The sequence below is a fragment of the Labrus mixtus genome, chromosome 15 (genome assembly GCF_963584025.1).
Source record: "Labrus mixtus chromosome 15, fLabMix1.1, whole genome shotgun sequence".
Classification (NCBI taxonomy): domain Eukaryota; kingdom Metazoa; phylum Chordata; class Actinopteri; order Labriformes; family Labridae; genus Labrus; species Labrus mixtus.
This window is the reverse complement of record NC_083626.1, coordinates 5,784,577-5,804,007: the sequence shown is the minus strand read 5'-3', so window position 1 is coordinate 5,804,007 and position 19,431 is coordinate 5,784,577. Positions and strand designations below refer to the sequence as shown.

Genomic DNA, 19,431 nt, shown 5'->3' with positions numbered 1-19,431 from the left:
ATTACCATATATGGTTGCTCAATCTTGATTGGTGTTAAAATGTCTGTTTCATTGCCATGTGTTGTCTTTTGAAAGATCTGAGGTGAGCTTTGCAAGATTTAGATAAGGTTCGACTTCCTGATGAAATAAAAAATGTAACTTCATCATAAATTCACGATATGAGAAGGCTTTGGTGCAGAATTGTTAATGATCGTAACAATAGCTTTCATACCATACCAACTGGTGTTTCTGTTTGATATCAAAAAAGACAATAAAAGTGAATTTAAATGAGTGTAAATGAATTTATTATCACTTTGTTGAAGCAGTTGATGTTTTTCTCTAACTGTTTGATGCAAAGTAGGCAATTATGAGTCACCATCTGAGAATCAGTACGACAGTGTGTGTGTGTGTGTGAGTGTGTGTGTGTGTGTATTTAGGATTAACTTTGTGAGAAGGATTGTGTCGTACACTGCCGATGGCCAAACTGAATCATGTGTATGCTTGAGAGGATGTTGCCGGAGCATGTGCAGGTGTGCTTTCACAACCGCTTCCTGTTCGCCACTGTCAGCGTGAGGGCTGCTTTCAGGTCGTCTGCGGTGTGTGTGTGTATCTTCAAAGAGTGTGTGAGGGCTTTGTGCAACTCCTCGGGGGCGACCAGGTTGAGGCGCAGAAGGGAGTCGAGCAGCTGGGAGCGAGCGTTGCCTATGAAAGAGTGTGAGAGGAAAGATGCGAGGCCTCCTCCGCCTTTCGTGGTATATAGAGGGACTCTGACCATTCCGAGGACCTGAAAAGAGAGAGAGAGAGAGAGAGAGAGAGAGAGAGAGAGAGAGAGAGAGAGAGAGAGAGAGAGAGAGAGAGAGAGAGAGAGAGACAGACAGACAAGCAGACAGAACAGGTGATGAGGAACAGAGCATGAGATTGAGCAAATGGCTCCAATCAGTCATTCTACAAGGAGAAGGACATAAACGCTCACACACACACACACACACACACACACACGCGTTACCTCCAGTCCATGATCTGTTGCAGTGGATGCAGCCGCTCTCTCCACCTCCCTAATCTGCTCCTCATCCATCTTCCTCACGTAAAAGTGAGTGATAAGGCGGGAGGAGGGAGAGGGAGTGGAAGCAGGGGCATAGCAGGCATCCACATGATCTTCCACTGATATAGGAAGCGCCACGCCCATCTCCTCCAACAATTCCCTGCTAAGCCCCGCCTCCAGGGTCTCCTCCAGTGGGTTAACGAGCCTGAGGTGTGGGAGGAGGGATCAAAGGTCAGTGTCAGCTGTATCGCTCTCGTGAGACTCCTCATGTGCAGAAGTAAATAAATCAAACGGATTGAAAAGCTCATTGAAGTCTACTGCTGCCTCAGGAAGGAAAAGTCACAAGTCAGATACTGAATGAGAATAACTGTCACATTCTGAGACAACACAAAACTAAAGAAACTATCTAGTAGGGTCGTATTGTAACCAGAAAGTCATTGGACAACATAACAGCCCTGCAGCAAGGCCAGATGTGATGAAAAGCCTTCTCTTATTATCTATATCCTGTTCTGTGTATCCTCTTCGATCTGTTAAAAAGTTTTATTTTTTTTCACTTTTTTTTGCAATATTGTAAATTAAGTTGTGCAATAATGTCGTCATTTATCCAAAAATAAAAACTAAGCCTTCCCCTCCATGATGAATTAACTTGCACTGCTGCTCATCAGGTACAGGACGAGTCCATGAGAGAGCAGTTTGGAGCGGAGTGAAAAGGATCACTGTCATGCTAACCACTTCAAACGTTCTCTGTCATTGTATATAGATGTGTCTTGTGGAAGAGAGGGCTGCTGCACAACCACACAGAGTGCTTTGGGTAGACAAGCAGGTAGCAAAAGCAAAACAGTGATGCGACCCATCCAATCATTTTTAGTCTGGTAGAATTAGAAAAAACGTTTTGCTAGGCCTGTGAAAGCCAGAGATGTGATTTTCTTCAAAGCATGTGAATTATGTATTTCTCTCTGACTGTAAAAATAATAATTAAAAAAACATTCTTAAAATAAAATACCTACCGGAGTCATTTATCATTTCAACACCACATACAACTTCTAAGTATTAAGTGTGTTTACTTAATTACACTAAAGAGTGCACAGCCGAGATTCGGACCATTGTTCCCAATCGGTAATGCCTATTTCATTAAATTTGTTGCATGTGTCACAATGGTTTCTTCTGCCTGCCAAATTACATAATTACACCGTGTTGTTGATTAATGTCCAGTACACTTTGGCAGTGATTACTGTAGATCACAGATACAACGGCAGCTGAATAAAAAAATATATCAAGCATTATGTGTTTGGCAACAACAGGCTTTAACAACATGATACCTTTCAGAAGAACCTGTCAGCTGTATTTTCTTATGCTGCACTTTATATCCTTGTAGTCTGAGCATAGCAGTAACTTGGTGTGAATATTAGTTCTGTGCTGTGCAGGTGTACATCCTTTGATGGAGCTCATCTGTGAAGAAAGAGACTCACAAACCTTAGCTAAACGCACCTTTTTCACATTAGGGGATAAAAACACAAGCTGCACCAGGAATGACTCACCCGCCAGGGAAACCCAGCAGACCGTCAAAGCGCATCTGCATCTGTGGGAAGTGACAAAGTAAGACTCACACAATGCTGCCTTCACAGTACACACACACACACACACACACAGAGGCAGAGATGCTGAGGGAGAAACAGGAGTTTTTTTTAAGCAAGCATGCAGGAACACTAAAAGCAAATATGTACATAGCTTGTGTATCCAAGGATTCAAACACTTTCATCCATACACTATTCCTACCACCTGAACACACTTACAAACATGCATGTGCGCGCGCGCACACACACACACACACACACACACACACAGCTCACCAGTATGATATGTCTGATGGGAATTCTCCCAAACAGCTGAGTTTCCGTGTCACAGTAGAGCATCACATGGCATGCATGCCTGCAGCCTGAGCATGCCAACGCCTCCACCCTCGACAGCTGTCCACTTGCCATCTACAAGTAAACACACAAACACAGAGCTACATTACACACAGTCCAGTGCTAACTGATCACTCTGCATGGCTGCCTACTTGTCATGTGCTACTAATATACTGGAATCAAATACTAACAATATAACATCATACAAATGCACTTGATCTTGTGTTTTTTTTTGTTCCCTCGCTCCCTAAAATGCTGAAAAGTACACTTTGAACCTGAGGGCTTGTATGCAGAAACCTTATTGAATGCTATAGGAAACCAGGAAGCTTAAAGGAGGATCTTTATGATTTGGAAATGTTTTAGCGCCCTCTCCTGGTGTGGAGGAAGCTGACTACCAAGGGAATCTCTAGCCAGGACAATAGAGTGTAAATATTAAGGCCTGGACACAGTATGTTTGTAATTATACAGTCTATTGTAGCCTAAATATTTATTTTATTACTTACGTATGCCATAAAGTAGCCTAGTCCGGGTATTTGTTTGGGTAAACTTCTTTATACGGTTGAAACTGAAAGGCATTTTTCCACTTTAATTCTGTCACATTTTAAAGTTTTTTTGTTGATCAAATTCTAAAAATAGAATAAAGAACAAAAATACATATAAAACAAGATACAACAGTAGATATAAAAAACTATTAAGCATGCTACTCTTACCAATGTATGTGGTAGAAGTTAATTGTCTGAGCGTTTTTGTCAGTGTTTTCATGTTTAACTTAGCCATGAATCACTGATACTATTCAGCAATGTGATTTTAAAGGTGCACTATGGAGTTTTGGAAGAACATTTTGAAAGTTAAGTGGAGAAGTGTACAGATTCTGTGGTTTATTTATTTTTTATTGTATTTTATGAAATGTAAAATACAATAAAAAATGTATTACAAAAATTGTAGAGAGCCCTCTACATTTTAAGATGGTTTTACTGAAAAGATTTTGAAATAATTTAAGTTTAATTCTGCATTTGCAATTGCATAGAGACACATTAGTAATTTTAATTATTTTATTTTGAAAAATCTGTGATAGCTGACAAGAAACTTTCAATGGATTCTTGTTCCTGATGTCCCTGGCTGTACCCCTGATAATTTTCAGTAGATTTTATTGTAGAATTTTTGAAATAATTAAAGTTGAATTCTGCTCAAATTGCATAGAGACACTGATATTTTAGAAATTGTAATATATATATATTTTTAAATCTGTGAGCGGTGACAAGAAACTTTCAATGGATCCTTGTTCCTCATGTCCCTGTCCGTAGTCCTGATAATTCTCAGCAGATTTTACTGTATAGTTTCTGAGATAATTAAAGTTTAATTCTGCTCAAATTGCATTAAGAGAAATATCAGTGTCTTAATGAAATTTGAGCAGACTTTAACTTTATTTATTTAATAAACTGCACAGTAAAATCTGCTGAAAATTCTCTGGACCACAGCTAGGGACATGAGGAATACGAACATTGCGTTTCTTCTGTCAGCCGTTATTATTGATGGTATCTTTTGCTGCCTCATGCACTACATCACTTTATATCAGTATTCATACAGTTCTGGTTACTTATTCCTGATGTTTCTTATCCATCATTGCACTACGGTCACTTTATTTATCTCATTTTTACCTTTACAGTTATATTGTTTATATTAGTTTTGTTGTTCCATTATTCACCATGTACCTTATAACTTACCATTTAGTATCTAGTATTTAGCCTACTTGCACATAGCTCTGTAGATATATATTTATTTCTCGTTTACTGCACATAGTTCTGTTTACATCTGGTCACTACTGCACATAGTTATGGTTACATCTGTTAGTCCGATCACTGTCCACTTATATCTACTCCTTTATATTTTATATTTTGTATTTTTAAGTTAAGTTTAAGCTTTAAGTTGTATTTAAATTGACACTTTATATTTAGGTTAAAATGTTTCGTACTTGCACTGTTGTTAATTTACTGCTCTGTGTGCCTTTGAATTGCTCCCCCGGGGACAAATAAAGTTTTTTGAATTTGAATTTGAAATACGCTGCCGCATTCATTCTTTTTGGGCGCTCCAAGCACCTGTACCGTAAACCCCCGTGTAGACACGCATCATTATTTCATTTGAAAAAAACATTTGTCTGTATTTAGTTCAGAAAATAAAGCATAGAATTGTTTCACTTCTCCAACTTTCAAATTTCACTACCAAATCGACATAGTGCACATTAAAGGTTGATTTGAACGATATAAAAGAAAATGTCCGGTTAAAGTAGACATTATAGTGTTTTACACGTGTTCCGGTCAAACAACATTACTGCAGTTACATACAAGCTCAATAAAACACTGAAATACCCACCTGTCGCTCATCACAGGTAAGATAACTTCTGATTTGAACTAAAGTGCTGTGTCATTCTTCAGTCAGCATTTTAATCCCACTACGTGCAGTTTACTGACGCTACTCTGTCGGTCTTTATTGTGATGACGTACTGAGCTCTGATTGGCTAAACCGAGGAACTGGTTTCTCTTTAGCCAATGGGAGTTACCGGTTGCTCGTGAAGAGGAGCACAGCAGATGTGGATATTCACATTTGAGGCTGGTGTGTTGATATTTCAGCGACTTCTTCTTCGCGAAGTAAAACAAGGCTACAGGTGCGACTCAAAAGGTAATCTTATTCTGTACGACAGACGTAAACACTGTGCTGGTAAACTGGACACAAAACTGAAACCTGCTAGTCTGAAGTCATATAGCTTTTTAGCTAACTTGGTTACACCGAGCAGTCTTCGTCTCTTTACAGTAAATATAGTTTTGTTTTCTAGTCCAGCTACCTGTTTAATACACATTTAGTTTCATTATGACACTTTACACTAACCTATAACACGATAATAATAACAGAGAAAGTAACTGTATTTAATGCTGTCCTTTAGCCTGTGTTGTTTTGCACTTTAACTTATGTCAATACTGTCCATTTATAACTCTGTTTTTACACATTTACATTTAATCTTTCATATTTAATTTACTACCATTTATAACTCTGTTTTTACACATTTACATTTAATCTTCCATATTGAATCTTCCTATTTAAGACTAGTAATGCTTAGTTAAATCCTGGTTGTATATATTCACATTCTTAGTTTTGATATTTTTAGTACTTATTTACTTTGTATTTAATATTATATTGTGTTTAGATTTGCTAACATTGTGTTTTTTACTCATATTGTGTGTTTGGATAACCTGCTGATGTAACGCCACAGTTTCCCAGTTTGGGATCAATAAAGTAATTCTATTCTATTCTATTCTATTCTATTTTCATGTAGACACTGTCATATGTGTCATTGTGTAGACTTTACTATACTTTACTTAAATATCAATGCATGCAATTTACAACTTTCTGGCTGAAAGCATTTTTGATAAACTCCTGTGTCACAAGGTGCAATAGGGTAAAATCATTGTACAATACATGTGTAGAAATAATTTACCATGCAGTGTCAACACGATTATAAATAAATTACTTGCTGTACAGTATATGAAATAGTTAAATGATATATTGTTAAAACCAAAATTACGCGTATATATTCAAGTCAAGCATAATTATGATACTGAATCCTAAGTGAAAGCTTATCAGGAAGTCAGAGATCGTAAGTTGCTCAGTTGACACAGGAATCCTTCCTCTGGCTCTTGAAGTCTGCAGATTTAAAATCATGCCGGAGGAACACAGACTGTGTAAACTTTGTGACTGAGGAGAAGTTGAGAAGGAATCTCATTTTCTTTTGCATTGTCTCCTTCATGATACACTTCATTAAGAACACCTACTATTATTAATGAAATGTATGCTTAAAATCCTGAAATGTTTTGGAGATCTGATGATGACAGGATGGAGTGTTTGTTTAATATCAGTGTTTATAAGCCGGCCATGTTTGTCTCTAAAGTCTGGAAGAAACGTCAGAATGGTTTGTTTCGTTAGTAGTATTATTATTAAGTGTCTACTTTTGATCTTTGGTCTCTTCGTATCACTAATGGTGACTTGTAAGTTTGTTTTGGGCTGGGAATATTGTTTACACATGACACAATAATGGGATAAAAACAATCAATCAGACATCAGTAATAACTGTTATGAATATTGTAGTGACTATCTAATGTCCAGATTTCTTCTCTTGCCTTTAGTCACTTGCATAGGTGTATGTAAAGTTCTTGATGCGGAAAAAATAAACAAATGTCCAAAATGAAAGTACTTTCTGATGTTCCAGTTTATTGTCACATATGAAGCAGAGACAAACCGTGATGATGATATGATGACTTGTTATTTCCGAGATTATACTGTTGGTTGTCGTTCTTTTGTTATGTTAAATAGCCTACTTGCGTTACGTTGTGTTACGGTAAGAACCGTATGTTCCCACCACCTATGCTCTCGTTTCCTGTTCACCTGTGACACACTCAACCAACCACCTGACCAACCCAAATGATCAATTATCACCACCTAGTGTCCAAATTGAGTACATAAATAAACATATAAACAAAAGCCATTGAAATACAATACATACATACACACACACTAAATTGGCTCCTACAAATATGATGATCTCTGTATCTTTATCTGCATTTATTTTGTTGTTTTAAAGCTTTGTTGTCACGTTAAAGAAGTGAAAGTTTTCTGTAAACCAGTGTTTAGGCTAGCAGTCACAATTTATGATGCATTATCAGAAACAAAGGGCGGACTTACAGCGGAAATAAAACCCATAAAAAAACAAGCACAGAAATAGAACCTGCTGTTGACTGACAAAGACAAGAGCGTATCAGAAATTGAACATATGTCTTCAATGATGTGTAATAATAATATATACCATATGATTTGCGACTTAAAAGTAAAGACAGATCCTGTTGTTTCTGTTTTCATCATGTGACTTTGCGATGAGGAGAATTTCCCTCCCTTCTTTTGGACTGAAACATGTGTTTTTCTATTCATGTTTCAGGTGAATCAAAATGGCCCAGGGGATACAGGAAGATGTGATGCTGAATACAGCCCTGATAAAAGAGTTGGCGGATGTGGCGAAAGATGAGGCACTTCTTCAGGGCGTGCTGATGAGGATCAAAGAGACCCCGAACTCCTCAGAGGTGAGAGAGATCATGAAGCGTAGTGTGTGAACAAGGAGACCTTTTAAGTCTTACACATACATACTGTCTCTCCATATGATGAAACCTGTTCAGCCACTTAAGAAATGAGGTGTTGTCACAGTAGTCCATTCCTCATAGAGCAGAGGTAAAGAATAAACTTGTACAACCAGTTTAGTTATCAGCCCCCCCCCCCCTCTTTTTTCATTGCTAAAAGCTGCATAGATGAATGAATGACTCTGAAGCAGAATTTAAAGCCCAAATAGATCTGAATGTGTATTTGTGATTAAACACAATGGGCTGCAGCCAGTAAGCAGAGAACTGACTCCCGTTAAGCCTTGGCTACAAAAACAGGCCTGTTCAATGTAAAGTCATGTCAGGAATTTGTTTCGCTTTAGGGCACTGGATTTCAGAAATGTATTGATTAAGCTTTTGTTTGCATTAGCAGGGATCTTCAGCCGACATGTTTATTTACATTCCTCACATGCCATGTCCGGCGATTGTGTCCATTACTGAATAGTTTTATAATGTCAGCATTCTGTCTTATATTTTTAACAATGTGGGTTTTTTTTTTTTCAGCTGGCGACCTATGCTCCATTTACGCTCTTCCCTACACCTGTGCCGAAGGCTGTGTTCCTCCAGGCTCTGGCTGTTCAAACTCACTACAACACACTGGTAGACAAGATCAGCCAGGATCCAGACTTTCTGCAGGAATCTCTAGCTAGGTAACATATGAATGAGACCACAATGATGACGGCAAACTCAGCCGTTTGGAAACGTGGCTATGATGCATCGTTAAAAATCACAGCATATTTTAAAACTACTGAAGATCACATTATAGTCAAATTCTCTCAGCAAACCTGTGGCAACTTGTGCAAAAACTGCTGATTCTAGTGTTTTAACACATTGTGTATTTCTTTGCTTCCAGCACGGTTGCAGTGGATGATTTCACTGCCAGGTTGTTTAGGATCCACCAGCAAATTCTAAAAGAAGGACGGTCTCAGGTATGTCTGCCAACTAGCTCCTGCCAATCTGGACAAATAACTGTCCCTTTGCTGTTACATATGTTATATATATCAGTGTATGACCTTTAAAGAGTCCTTTAAAGAGTCCTTTAAAGAGAACTTTAAAGAGTTTATTTACTATATAATGAATATTTGAAAGTAATTTTGGTATTCAAGTAAAGCAATTCCCTAAGCATCAAGTCAAGCAAATACACACAAGACTGACAGTATTTAAAATAATGGGGACAGATCATGATAGTATTAATAACCTAAAATTCTAATGCATGAAAGCTGGGAATGACGTCACATCCAAATGAACTGTGTTCCAGTTGCGAGTTGGCAACAAGTTGAACAAGCAACATGGACGCCTCAAGTAGTACATTTCTTTGTTTTGTTAGCTAATACCTGACATTAACAAAACATTAGGTGAGAGTTTGTGCGGGTAAAGAAACATGACGACATGTTCACATATTGCACGATGCTATCGGTGTGATTGATATAATTACACAAAAAGAGGACTATGTTGCAAATAATACAACAGATATTGTTGATGCACGTTGCATCCATGTTCTCAGAGTTTCTAAGTCGGAATTCCGACTTCAGGGGGGGGTTCCTGATAACGCACCACGACAGTCATCTTGGAATTTACAACTTTGGAGAACAAATGGAAGGCACCCTTAGTGTGGTGGTAAAGGTGTTTATGTGAAACATCCATCCTAATGAAGCGATGCACCTGTTTCCATGGAGTCTTAAATCTTAATTTAATTTGACTTCCCCGTAAAAAACTAGGTTTCTTTTCTGTTGCAACTTGTTTCATAAGAAGTCCAAAAACCCTTAACTGTAGGTTTTGCCATGGTTTGCGAGAAAAGGAAAATATGTTCAGACACGTGTCTTGATCAGAGCTTGTAAGTGAACTAACTAAATCTGACCTTTTTCCCAGACTATTGTTTTGGGTATCAATCGGTCAGACTACATGCTGGACCAGAGAGAGGATGGGTCGTCATCTTTAAAGCAGATAGAAATCAACACCTTTGCTGCCAGTTTTGGAGGTCTCTCTTCACATACGCCAGACGTACACAGGTAAGTCTGTCAATAGAGTTTCACTGATATATTTGTTTAGAAAACTGTGAGTTCAATGGTGGAAATAAAGTTCCCTGATAGCAGAGGATGACAAAATGTGTCATCTTTGGGTGATTAGCTTTTTTTCCATGCAAAATGGGTCACTTACTAGGGCTCAAACGTGCCCCAGGCAATCACATTTGGTCCAGTTGAAACCAAGTCAGACAGTCTGGTTGCCCCTTCAGGCAGCAACTGTTGCTGCGTTAAAAAAAATCTTTCTATCCAAAATCTGTGTCAAAGCAAACCACAATGTGATGATGCTTTAATTAAGATGAAAAAGTATCTGAAAGAGAGCAAAATGAAGCAATGTTAGAAAGTCATGACATGTAGTTAACTGTGTTTAAAATTGTGATTATTATTATTATTGTTCCCGTTACTCTACAGACATATTCTTAAGATAGCTGGCAGACTGGAGGAGAGCCAGCGCATCCTGGACAACAACCCTGCAGCTGGTCTGGCCAGAGCTGTCGCCAAAGCCTGGGAGCTGTACGGATCAGAAAAGTAGGAAGCCATTACACTGGAAACAGCCTTATTGAACTACACAGCATGTCTCTTTAATGGCACTCAACGTTCAGTGAGCTTAGCTTAAGATCAAGTGCTGGTTACAGTGAGCAAAGTTTATACATATAGAGTATGAACATCTTTTTAAATGAATATTCATACTCTTCTTAAAGGCAGGGTTGGTAATTTCCTTCAGATACACTTTTTAAGATTTTGGTTGAAATTGTCTTTAGGTCCTGACAGAAATTAATAACTCATGTTCTCGGAAAAAGGAACAAAGAAATTCCATCATCTGTAGCAGTTGTAAGCACATACAAACTTTGACCAATGTCTGCCACGAGGTACCAATCTGATGAACCAATCACGTCTCCCTGTCTCCCCGCTCATTCTCTACCCAATGCATGCACGAGCCTTCACTCAAAGCATGAGCTGAGGTCCGCTTCTGGACCAACGGCGCTTGTGCATGTAAGTTAAGGGCGTGGCTTTTGAGGGAGCACAGAGGGGAGGGGGTGGGTGCAGACGGAGCACTGAGGGAATGCTACTTTCAAAATCATGCTAGTTTTTGAAAAATTACCAACCCTGCCTTTAAATGCCAGCTGATCTTTTCAGTACCAAAAATGAGTGTTGGACGTTGCAACTTTTCTGCACGATGATTGCTTGTCTTCAATTTGACTATAGCTTTGACTATAATCATGTGTCACTCATGATCAGATGTAACACCAGACTCAACTGCAAGGCTTGATTCTGAGTTGTGCAGAAATCAATGAATGTACAAAGACGTTCACTTTTGTTTAATTTAGTAAAAAAAAAAAAAAAAACGAGTCCAGCGACCAGTAAAACAGCAGCAATCAAGTGTCTTACAGGAGGTATTGTTGTCTCTACAGAGCGGTCGTCATGTTCTTGGTGGAAGAAAGCCAAAGAAACATCTTTGATCAGCGATACATTGAGAGCGAGCTGTGGAAGAGGTAAGCGGGAGTACAGAGGAACACAAGCGTGTCTTTGTCTGATTCCTCCTGACCAAGGGGAACATATTTGTGATATGGAACATGGGGCTTGTTTTGTGCATTTTTTTTGTAACAAACAGAAATTGTAAATGTTTTTCAGAAACATTCCCACAAAAAGAAAGCGGTTCGATGATGTCTTTAAAACTGGTTCCCTTGATCAAGACAAGAGGCTGTTTGTGTAAGTCTCTTTATTTCTGTGAAATGTCACTGAAGAAATGGTACATACTACTATTCTATTCATGCATTAAAACCATGTGTCATACAAATCATGAAGACATAACTATGATCAAGTGCACTTCTTTGAATACATGTTCTCTTTTTCAGTGAAGGTGAAGAGGTTGCGGTGGTGTACTTCAGGAACGGCTACATGCCTCAGAACTACACATCTGAACAGGTACTCACGTCAGGATTTATTCTTAGCTTTAGTGGTTTTAGTTATTTACAATCATTCACACAAAAGATGGAAGGTTATGTTTTTATGCAGACCCACAACCTTTGAGAGTTAAAGGCACAGTATGTAGATTCCACCACCAGGGGGCCAGTGAAGACGAACAGGCGAAACTCCGTGGTTATTTAACATTACTTGTGGCTGTATTACGATTTAAAATTAATGAAACTAGAATAGAGCTAATCCTAAAACTTAAAATTCATAGTTTTGATTGTACATTTTGTAATGAAGATACCCCCCCGGGGAACACGTAGTGCACAGTGCTTCCCACCGTGGCGGGCCGCTCAGGCATATTTTCCACCCATGCGATCGGCCTTTAAGACCATTGAACTAGTGGTTGATGGATCTCCCTCACTCTGTACCCCTCTCATATATGTTGCAGGTCTGAATATCTGCAGGTGAGCGATGTCCACTGTTAAGTCTGAATGCATTTGTTGCAGAGCAATGTCTGTTATACAAATCTTTAAATACCGTTCTTTTTCTTGTTGTTTTTGTGCAGCCGCTTGCCGCTGATGTGCTTCTACTTTCTCTTGATTTAGCTGCTTCATGACAATAAGCCTCCCCACACGAGGCTCGCCTGTTGTGATAACGGAGTCGCAGGTTAAACATTTTTAAAAACAGGAGAAAAATGTTCCTCCTCCAAGGGGGGGCATGACAGAAAAGGTTTGAGAGCCACTGCATTAAATTAAATAGATTTATTTGCCCTGTTAATAACTGTTTGTTGACCAGAACCTGAAGGCATGCTTTGCGTTGATCCTTGTGGTTTAAGCAGCTTTAAAATTCAATGGGGTGAACTCCCTGTTACGGTGACTGTGTGTTCAGCGCCCGTTCTCATTTCTCAGTCACTGTTGTCAACACAGCGTCACATGTGTCCAGGCCACCAATCATGAAAAACAAACTTCATCATGCTCTGCTGCCCCTCTGATGAGTTAGGAATGTTCAAAGGAAGCCAGGAATCGACTGCATTAAGTAATCATTCAGTCTAAAATATTGTGTTCCAGTCCAGTTTATTTGATAAGCTGGCGGCCTTACTGGATGTGAAAGCACTGTATTACAACAGTCCTTCTAATTTACTTTCTTACAGCTCGGAGATAAACGATTAACAGACAGCTCTTGTTACAGAGGCTGCATCACTCGGCCCGATTTATTTTTTTACAATCATTCACACAAAAGATGGAAGGTTATGTTTTTATGCAGACCCATATTTTTCAACCCCTCAGAGTGAAGTGGATCTTCTTTCTCTCTGGGACAGAAAGTCTGTTACTCATCCTGTCCATGTCTTGGCAAAAAAACATGAACATTTTAAAAGTCCTGTGAGGTATCTTGCATTCCCCTCGAAGCTCTTGTACCTCTCTGTTGAGCTACAATCCAGTCAAAGACCATCAGAAACCAGGGATAGGGGTCAGGTTTTAGGACTGGGATAAAGGCCTCCACTAGGAATGTTTCCCTGTTTGTCAGTTATTGCCCTTAGCATCTCCCCACCATGTCATTATGCCTCTACTTTCAACCTTTTTGCACCCTGTGTTTTTTCTGCCAGAGCCCTTTTTGTTACCACAGGTGCAGGTAAAAAAAAAAGTTTCTCATTTTAAAGAATGGAGGGGTTGTGTTGAGTCATGCATGGACGATGTTAAGACCTTCTTAAGTTCAGTTTAAAAACCTTGATGTATGTGACAATATGAAGTACTTTCATTGTGACAAAGAACCAAAAGCTATCTATTATCCATAACATTTTAAAGACTTTTTATCCTTTAAGTGAATCAATAAATGTTTCTATCATGTAGAAACTTAAAGGACTTGTAACTGATTCAGTTGCATTCATCATATCACATCCTTAGGCGCTGCATTTCAGCATATTGAGGCAGCTCTAAGTCCAGTAGTTTGAATGTTTGGGCTGCTAAAAAGGTTTTTTGTTTTATCTGAAAATCCTCACCAGAAGGAGACATCACCTGTATTTTATATATATATATATTTTTAATTTGTAGGACTGGGATGCTCGACTTCTGATGGAGCGCTCCCGGGCTGTGAAGTGTCCAGATATCAGCACTCACCTGGCTGGAACCAAGAAGGTCCAGCAGGTCCTCGCCAGACCTGGAGTTCTGGAGAAGTTCTTCCCCGACCAGCCACAAGTAGTGGAGCAGATCAGAGCAACGTTCGCTGGCCTTTACACTCTCGACTTGGTAAGAAAATGTAAAAAACTACAAAACTATGTCATTGTTTTTAATTATTGAGTTGTATACAAACCAGGCATGCCTACATCACAGTAGGTATCAACATGGGATTTAATCAGAATCAGAATCAGAGTCAGGGTTTATTGCCAAGTACATTTACACATACAAGGAATGTGACTTGGTGTATTGGTGCTAAACAATTAACAGGGAAAAAGTGGCTTTATAAAAGGTTCTTCATTTACTTCAAAGTGTTTGCTGCTGGTGCTTGTATGAACACATCGTCTGGTTTGTTGCATTCAAGTTTTTTGTCTCTGTTGTTGCTGCTCTCTGCAGGGACCAGAGGGTGACAAAACTGTAGCACTGGCTTTGGCAGCTCCAGACCGATTCGTGCTGAAACCTCAGCGAGAGGGAGGAGGTACTGTACATCTACAGAAATGTTTATCATATTATATACATGTCGTAATGTTATTACATGGTACGGGTTTGTGCAAGTGGTGTGTAGAAAACACTGCATATTTGTGTATATGACCACAACATATGGAAGTAAAGAAGCATTTAGTTAAAAAACAAACAAAAATGACTTTTATGTTCCTGCATGGTCATGTCGGACCTGAAAACAAACTCTGACTCTGAGGCTTTTTCAGGGGGTCAAAATGAACATTTATGACAAATAGCTCCTGAAACACATACTGTATACATTCCTGTATTGCTGGTCATTGTGTCATATTGGTGATATAACATCTAGAAGAAGCAGGTAGCCTGGCTAAGTCTTAAAGTATTACCTCTTGGGGGTCTTGTCACGATCACTATGAGGATGACAAGCACAAAGTGAATACTGCAGGGAGATGACACAAGAAACAATGTGTTACGTTTCCACTTTAAAACTGTTGTTTTCAAAGTCCAGCTAATAGTAGAACAACTTTCTCTCCCAAGTCCACAGATCGGCCCGGTCGCCTGCTTATAGCACTTTGTAAGTTTGGCAGCGTGCCATAGTTCTCTCAAGAGAAGTGTGTACAGCAGTGAGCCTGTCTCGATACTGACATTGTTTGATACGATGGCTGAGGCTAAGAGATCGAAGAGGACGGTGACGGATGAAGCTAAGAGATAAACAGTGTGACAGAGCAAGAAGCAGAAATGATTCCAAACAGGTTGTGATGTTACGATAGCATCTATTGTTAGCGGTGTCATCGTTGTCTCATGTTTAGCAGCTTTACTGGGGGCAGAAAGTCCTATAACCCAAGTCCTGTCTCTGGTTTGCACAAATGAATAAATCCACCGTACCCCAAAAGTTGTCTCTACAGCGGGCTGTAGACGCTTGCAGAGTCATTTTTGCACAAAATCCGATCATTTTACTGCACCTTGTTAGCGGACATGGCTTCTCACATCACCTCCTCTCTACTTTTCAACACATGCACGTTGTCTGTGGGGGAGGCATAACAGCTCTGTGTTTAACAACAGTGCAGTTGCACTCAGATATCTTTGGTCAGCACCAAAGCCAAAAAAAATAATGATAACATATTAGACTGTGAGTTAGACAGAGCCAGACTAGGTGATCCTTCACAGTTTAGTCTTCATGTAAAGCTAAGTTAACCATCGCCTGGCCGTATGATCAGATCCTGTCAATAAGTTGTTAAGCCATTGTTAAAATCCTTTAAAGGGTAACTAAACCCCGCATTTTCAGTTGTACTGCTCTACCCTGGAATTAAAAAAAATGCCTTTAGAAGGTCAATGTATCAACTTCGAGAGGGAGGGGGGCAGGGGGGTAAGACACGCCCACTCACTCCTTCTGCCGCAACATGATACAATGTTTGCCCCTCTCACACAAGAATATTTACTTTATTGATCCCTGAAGTCATGAAACACACACAGGCTGAAACATACACATGCACAAACAGGATCCTATGGACATGCACTAATGGAGAGATGTCAGAGTGACGGAGCTGCCCACAGTTTACACTTTAAGGAAACCTAAAGAAGGCAAAACCAAAACAAGTCCAGTACTTGCATATTTCTCAAAATGAATTGGAGCCTGTTTATCCCAGGTAACAACATCTATGGATCAGAGATCTGTCGGGTCCTGGAGGGAGCGAAGACGAGTACGGAGAGGACGGCCTATATTCTGATGGATAAGATCAACCCCACAGCGTCACAGAACTACCTGCTGAGACGGGACGCTCCTTTAATAATCAGCAACTGTCTCAGTGAACTGGGAGCGTTCGGAGTATATGTCAGGTATGTTGTCACCTTTTCAACAGAAAACAGGTCATTTTCACATTACTTTTGGAGGAAAGCAGTGTGTATAATAGTATAGTATAGTTGACTGATGTGTCGTTTTGTTTTCCCTAAAGGCAAGGTACTGACATGGTGATGAACGAGTGTGTGGGTCATCTGCTGAGGACCAAGAGTTCAGAATACTCCGACGGAGGAGTAGCAGCAGGAGTGGCTGTGCTGGACAATCCTCTCCTCGTCTGAGAGGTTTCAACTTCTACCTGTTCGGTTTCGACTGCGATAAAGAACATCCCTGTAATCAATGTGACCCTCACAAGGCACACTCCTACTTTTGACTGCTACTGTATGAAAATGACGCCAAACAGATTTGTGTTCAACTGACAGTTTAGACCCGGTTGTTTGTTAGATGATGCAGTAGAAACTGTATCTGCAACGTGAGGAGGGGGTGTCCAGAGAGGTTTACGAGGACCATGTCTGTAAACGGTTTTTGATATCATGATGTTTCAGTTCAAGTGTAGTCCTGCTCTAAAATACCGCTCAAGAGATTAACTGATAGAATAATGAAACACAGTCAGGTTAAACATTAGTTTAAAATAAACACAAGATACTTGTGCCCTAAAGTGAAATATAGTCAATAGTTCACTTTAAGTAAAAAAACATCATTGTCACTTTTTTCCTGCAAAAAAAGAAAAAATGTGTATGTAGTTTGCATTGACAGCAGCCTGACAGTGCTGACAGTCCTGACAGCAGCATTGACTGGCATCTTGTTCAGGTTGGCTTTTGCTGCCCTCTTGTGGCTAAATAATGTCACTACAGCATGTAACGTTTGGTGGACAGGAACAGTCGAGGCTCACTTTATTACTGACACTACAGTGTAACACATGCAGCCTCCACACTGTTTTTGACTTTCTGTGATAGGACAATTGGATTTGACCAGGCTCTTTATTTGTGTTTTTTCAAGTACGCAGTTAAATAGTTGCTTCAGTTTCATCAGCAGTTTTATGATGTAAAACTCTTCACAGAAACAGTTATTATAGTGGTATAAACTAGAACGTTTCTTGAATGTTTTAAAGAAAACGCAAAAAAACAAATCAAGTGTCCTTAGACAGTTGTTTTTTTCTGTCCACATATGATCATATGATGATAAATGATCATTGTTGAATTTTACTTCATTTGAGGCCAAAAACCTTTTCCATGTAAAAATTTGTTTAAATTTGACTGTTTAAAAAAATCTATTTTGATGCTAATAAAACATCTTGAATAATCCATATAGACATACGTAGATGCAGGTTCAGGTGACTCCAGACTTTTGAAACATCGTGCACAAACAGATACTGTGACATTTTGCTGTGATTTATTAACACATGACTTCTTTACCATAAACCTATTTTCAAATCACTCCTGAGATTTTCATGAGAATCTTATAATATAAAAAGATAAAAAACATGACAACTTTGATCTTTTATTTTTACAGCATCTCTTACAAGAAATAAAGTTTAAAGTGTTTTTTTTAAGGTAAAAGAACTGAACAGCTAATCGCCATTTTAAGTAGATTTTTTAGTTTCATTAGATATTTTAGGGTTACATTAAGGCTTGAAACTAATTGTTTCACTACATACACTGATCCATTTTCAGGATTTATACTTAATAGAGCTCGATGTTTATTTAGAATCTTAATATATGATGAAGATGAATAAAGAACCAAACGTCACTGGACCAAAAAAATATAACTGACCATGTAAAATCAGAATCAGAAAATAAAGTCTGTCTTTAAAGCTGTGCTTTCCATCTCTTCTTATTTGATGAACACCATCACTAACTCATCAAACACCGTAATGTTGAGCTCATATACATCCTGAATAGAGAGGTAGCAGGGTTATCTTTTTCATGAGCAGGTTGGCTTTATAGGGAACCTCTGCGTCTTTGATTTGTTCCTGAGAGCTTTTATAAGACTTTAAATATCTATATGATAAGAATGCTGCTTAGCTTAGCATTAAACCTACTGAAACTAACACCAGCACACCTGTGTCCACCTAGCATTTTTTTCCGGCAGAAATGCGCTGGCTGTGCAGGAAGCGTTTGTGCTCTGAGTAAAAAAGCACTGCACGTCCGTCCTGTCTCCATGACAACAGTCTGTTGACAACAGCCGGGCCGATGTATCATTTATTTCCCGATCAGACACGACGGAGCAAAGAGGATGTTGGTATAAAAGACACGACCCCAAGACAAATCTAAAGGGAATATCATACATTTGGAAAAATGGCGCCTTTCCAAAAAGTTTAAAGATTTTCAACTTCAGCGCTCGAGAAAAAGGTGCTGGGCGCTGCGCTTTTTTCTCAAGGCAGCCACTTTCTGCTGCAAACACTCTCTCCTCGTTGAAAACAATTGAAAAAGACGCTGGCGCTCAGATAAAAACGTTAGGGGGACAAGGGGCCACTATCTTATTAAACAACTAGATTATAACATTTAAGAGAGGCAGGAGAGCTTTTCCTGTTTCAGTCTTCACATTTTTATCACACGAGACATTAATCATAAAGATATTAATGTCTTTATCTAACACTTGTTTGGAACAAATAGTCTTACTCCTAATCATTGGACTCACCTCTTAACAACAACAACTCATGACCATATCCTGCTGTGTGACATAACACTGTGATAGATAATTGAAGCGGCTTGCTCAAAAGGCTTCACAGTTTGTACACACCTGGTTTCACAAGTGATTACAACAGCTACAAACAGCAAACATTAATAAAGCTAATAAAGGCCGACTCATCTTAGAGAGAGGGTAAATATGAATCATTTACAGCAGTGAATGTTCTCCTCCATTTGTGTCCATTGACTATAAATAAAACAACAACACATTGGCAAAGCAAGTGTGTGTATTGCTTCTTCTTGAGCCTTTTTTCAAAC

General features: G+C 39.1%; 2 protein-coding genes across 4 annotated transcripts; one reads left to right on the top strand and one right to left on the bottom strand.

Annotated features, from left to right (window-relative positions):
* Positions 1-261: 261 nt before the first annotated feature.
* zgc:103759 (U8 snoRNA-decapping enzyme) lies at positions 262-7,356 on the bottom strand. 3 transcript variants are annotated; one of them, XM_061058374.1, is made up of 5 exons: positions 7,217-7,356; positions 2,872-3,003; positions 2,560-2,600; positions 986-1,226; positions 262-763 (listed from the first exon to the last, which is right to left on the bottom strand). In XM_061058374.1, the coding sequence occupies exons 2-5, from the start codon at positions 3,001-3,003 to the stop codon at positions 518-520; spliced, it is 660 nt and encodes a 219-aa protein (XP_060914357.1). In that variant the 5' UTR covers positions 7,217-7,356; the 3' UTR covers positions 262-517. The 3 variants fall into 3 exon arrangements, with proteins under 3 accessions (XP_060914357.1, XP_060914356.1, XP_060914355.1); XM_061058373.1 differs by lacking the exon at positions 7,217-7,356 and adding an exon at positions 5,299-5,409; XM_061058372.1 differs by lacking the exon at positions 7,217-7,356 and adding an exon at positions 3,120-3,259.
* Positions 5,487-18,302, top strand: gss (glutathione synthetase). The gene is made up of 13 exons (XM_061058369.1): positions 5,487-5,604; positions 7,910-8,051; positions 8,628-8,773; positions 8,977-9,052; positions 9,993-10,132; positions 10,556-10,672; positions 11,557-11,637; positions 11,777-11,854; positions 12,001-12,070; positions 14,107-14,301; positions 14,626-14,707; positions 16,335-16,524; positions 16,641-18,302. Exons 2-13 carry the CDS (start codon positions 7,920-7,922, stop codon positions 16,762-16,764), a joined length of 1,431 nt encoding a protein of 476 aa, XP_060914352.1. The 5' UTR covers positions 5,487-5,604; positions 7,910-7,919; the 3' UTR covers positions 16,765-18,302.
* The last annotated feature ends 1,129 nt before the right edge of the window (positions 18,303-19,431 follow it).

Excerpts from the sequence above, each read along its gene's own strand:
- zgc:103759 (XM_061058374.1), bottom strand. The coding sequence starts at position 3,003 with ATGGCAAGTGGACAGCTGTCGAGGGTGGAGGCGTTGGCATGCTCAGGC. Across the intron at positions 1,227-2,559 it reads CTGCTGGGTTTCCCTGGCGG|GCTCGTTAACCCACTGGAGG; the intron begins GTGAGTCATTCC and ends CCCACACCTCAG. Across the intron at positions 764-985 it reads CAACAGATCATGGACTGGAG|GTCCTCGGAATGGTCAGAGT; the intron begins GTAACGCGTGTG and ends CTCTCTTTTCAG.
- gss (XM_061058369.1), top strand. The coding sequence starts at position 7,920 with ATGGCCCAGGGGATACAGGAAGATGTGATGCTGAATACAGCCCTGATA. Across the intron at positions 11,855-12,000 it reads CAAGACAAGAGGCTGTTTGT|TGAAGGTGAAGAGGTTGCGG; the intron begins GTAAGTCTCTTT and ends TCTCTTTTTCAG. Across the intron at positions 12,071-14,106 it reads AGAACTACACATCTGAACAG|GACTGGGATGCTCGACTTCT; the intron begins GTACTCACGTCA and ends TTTAATTTGTAG.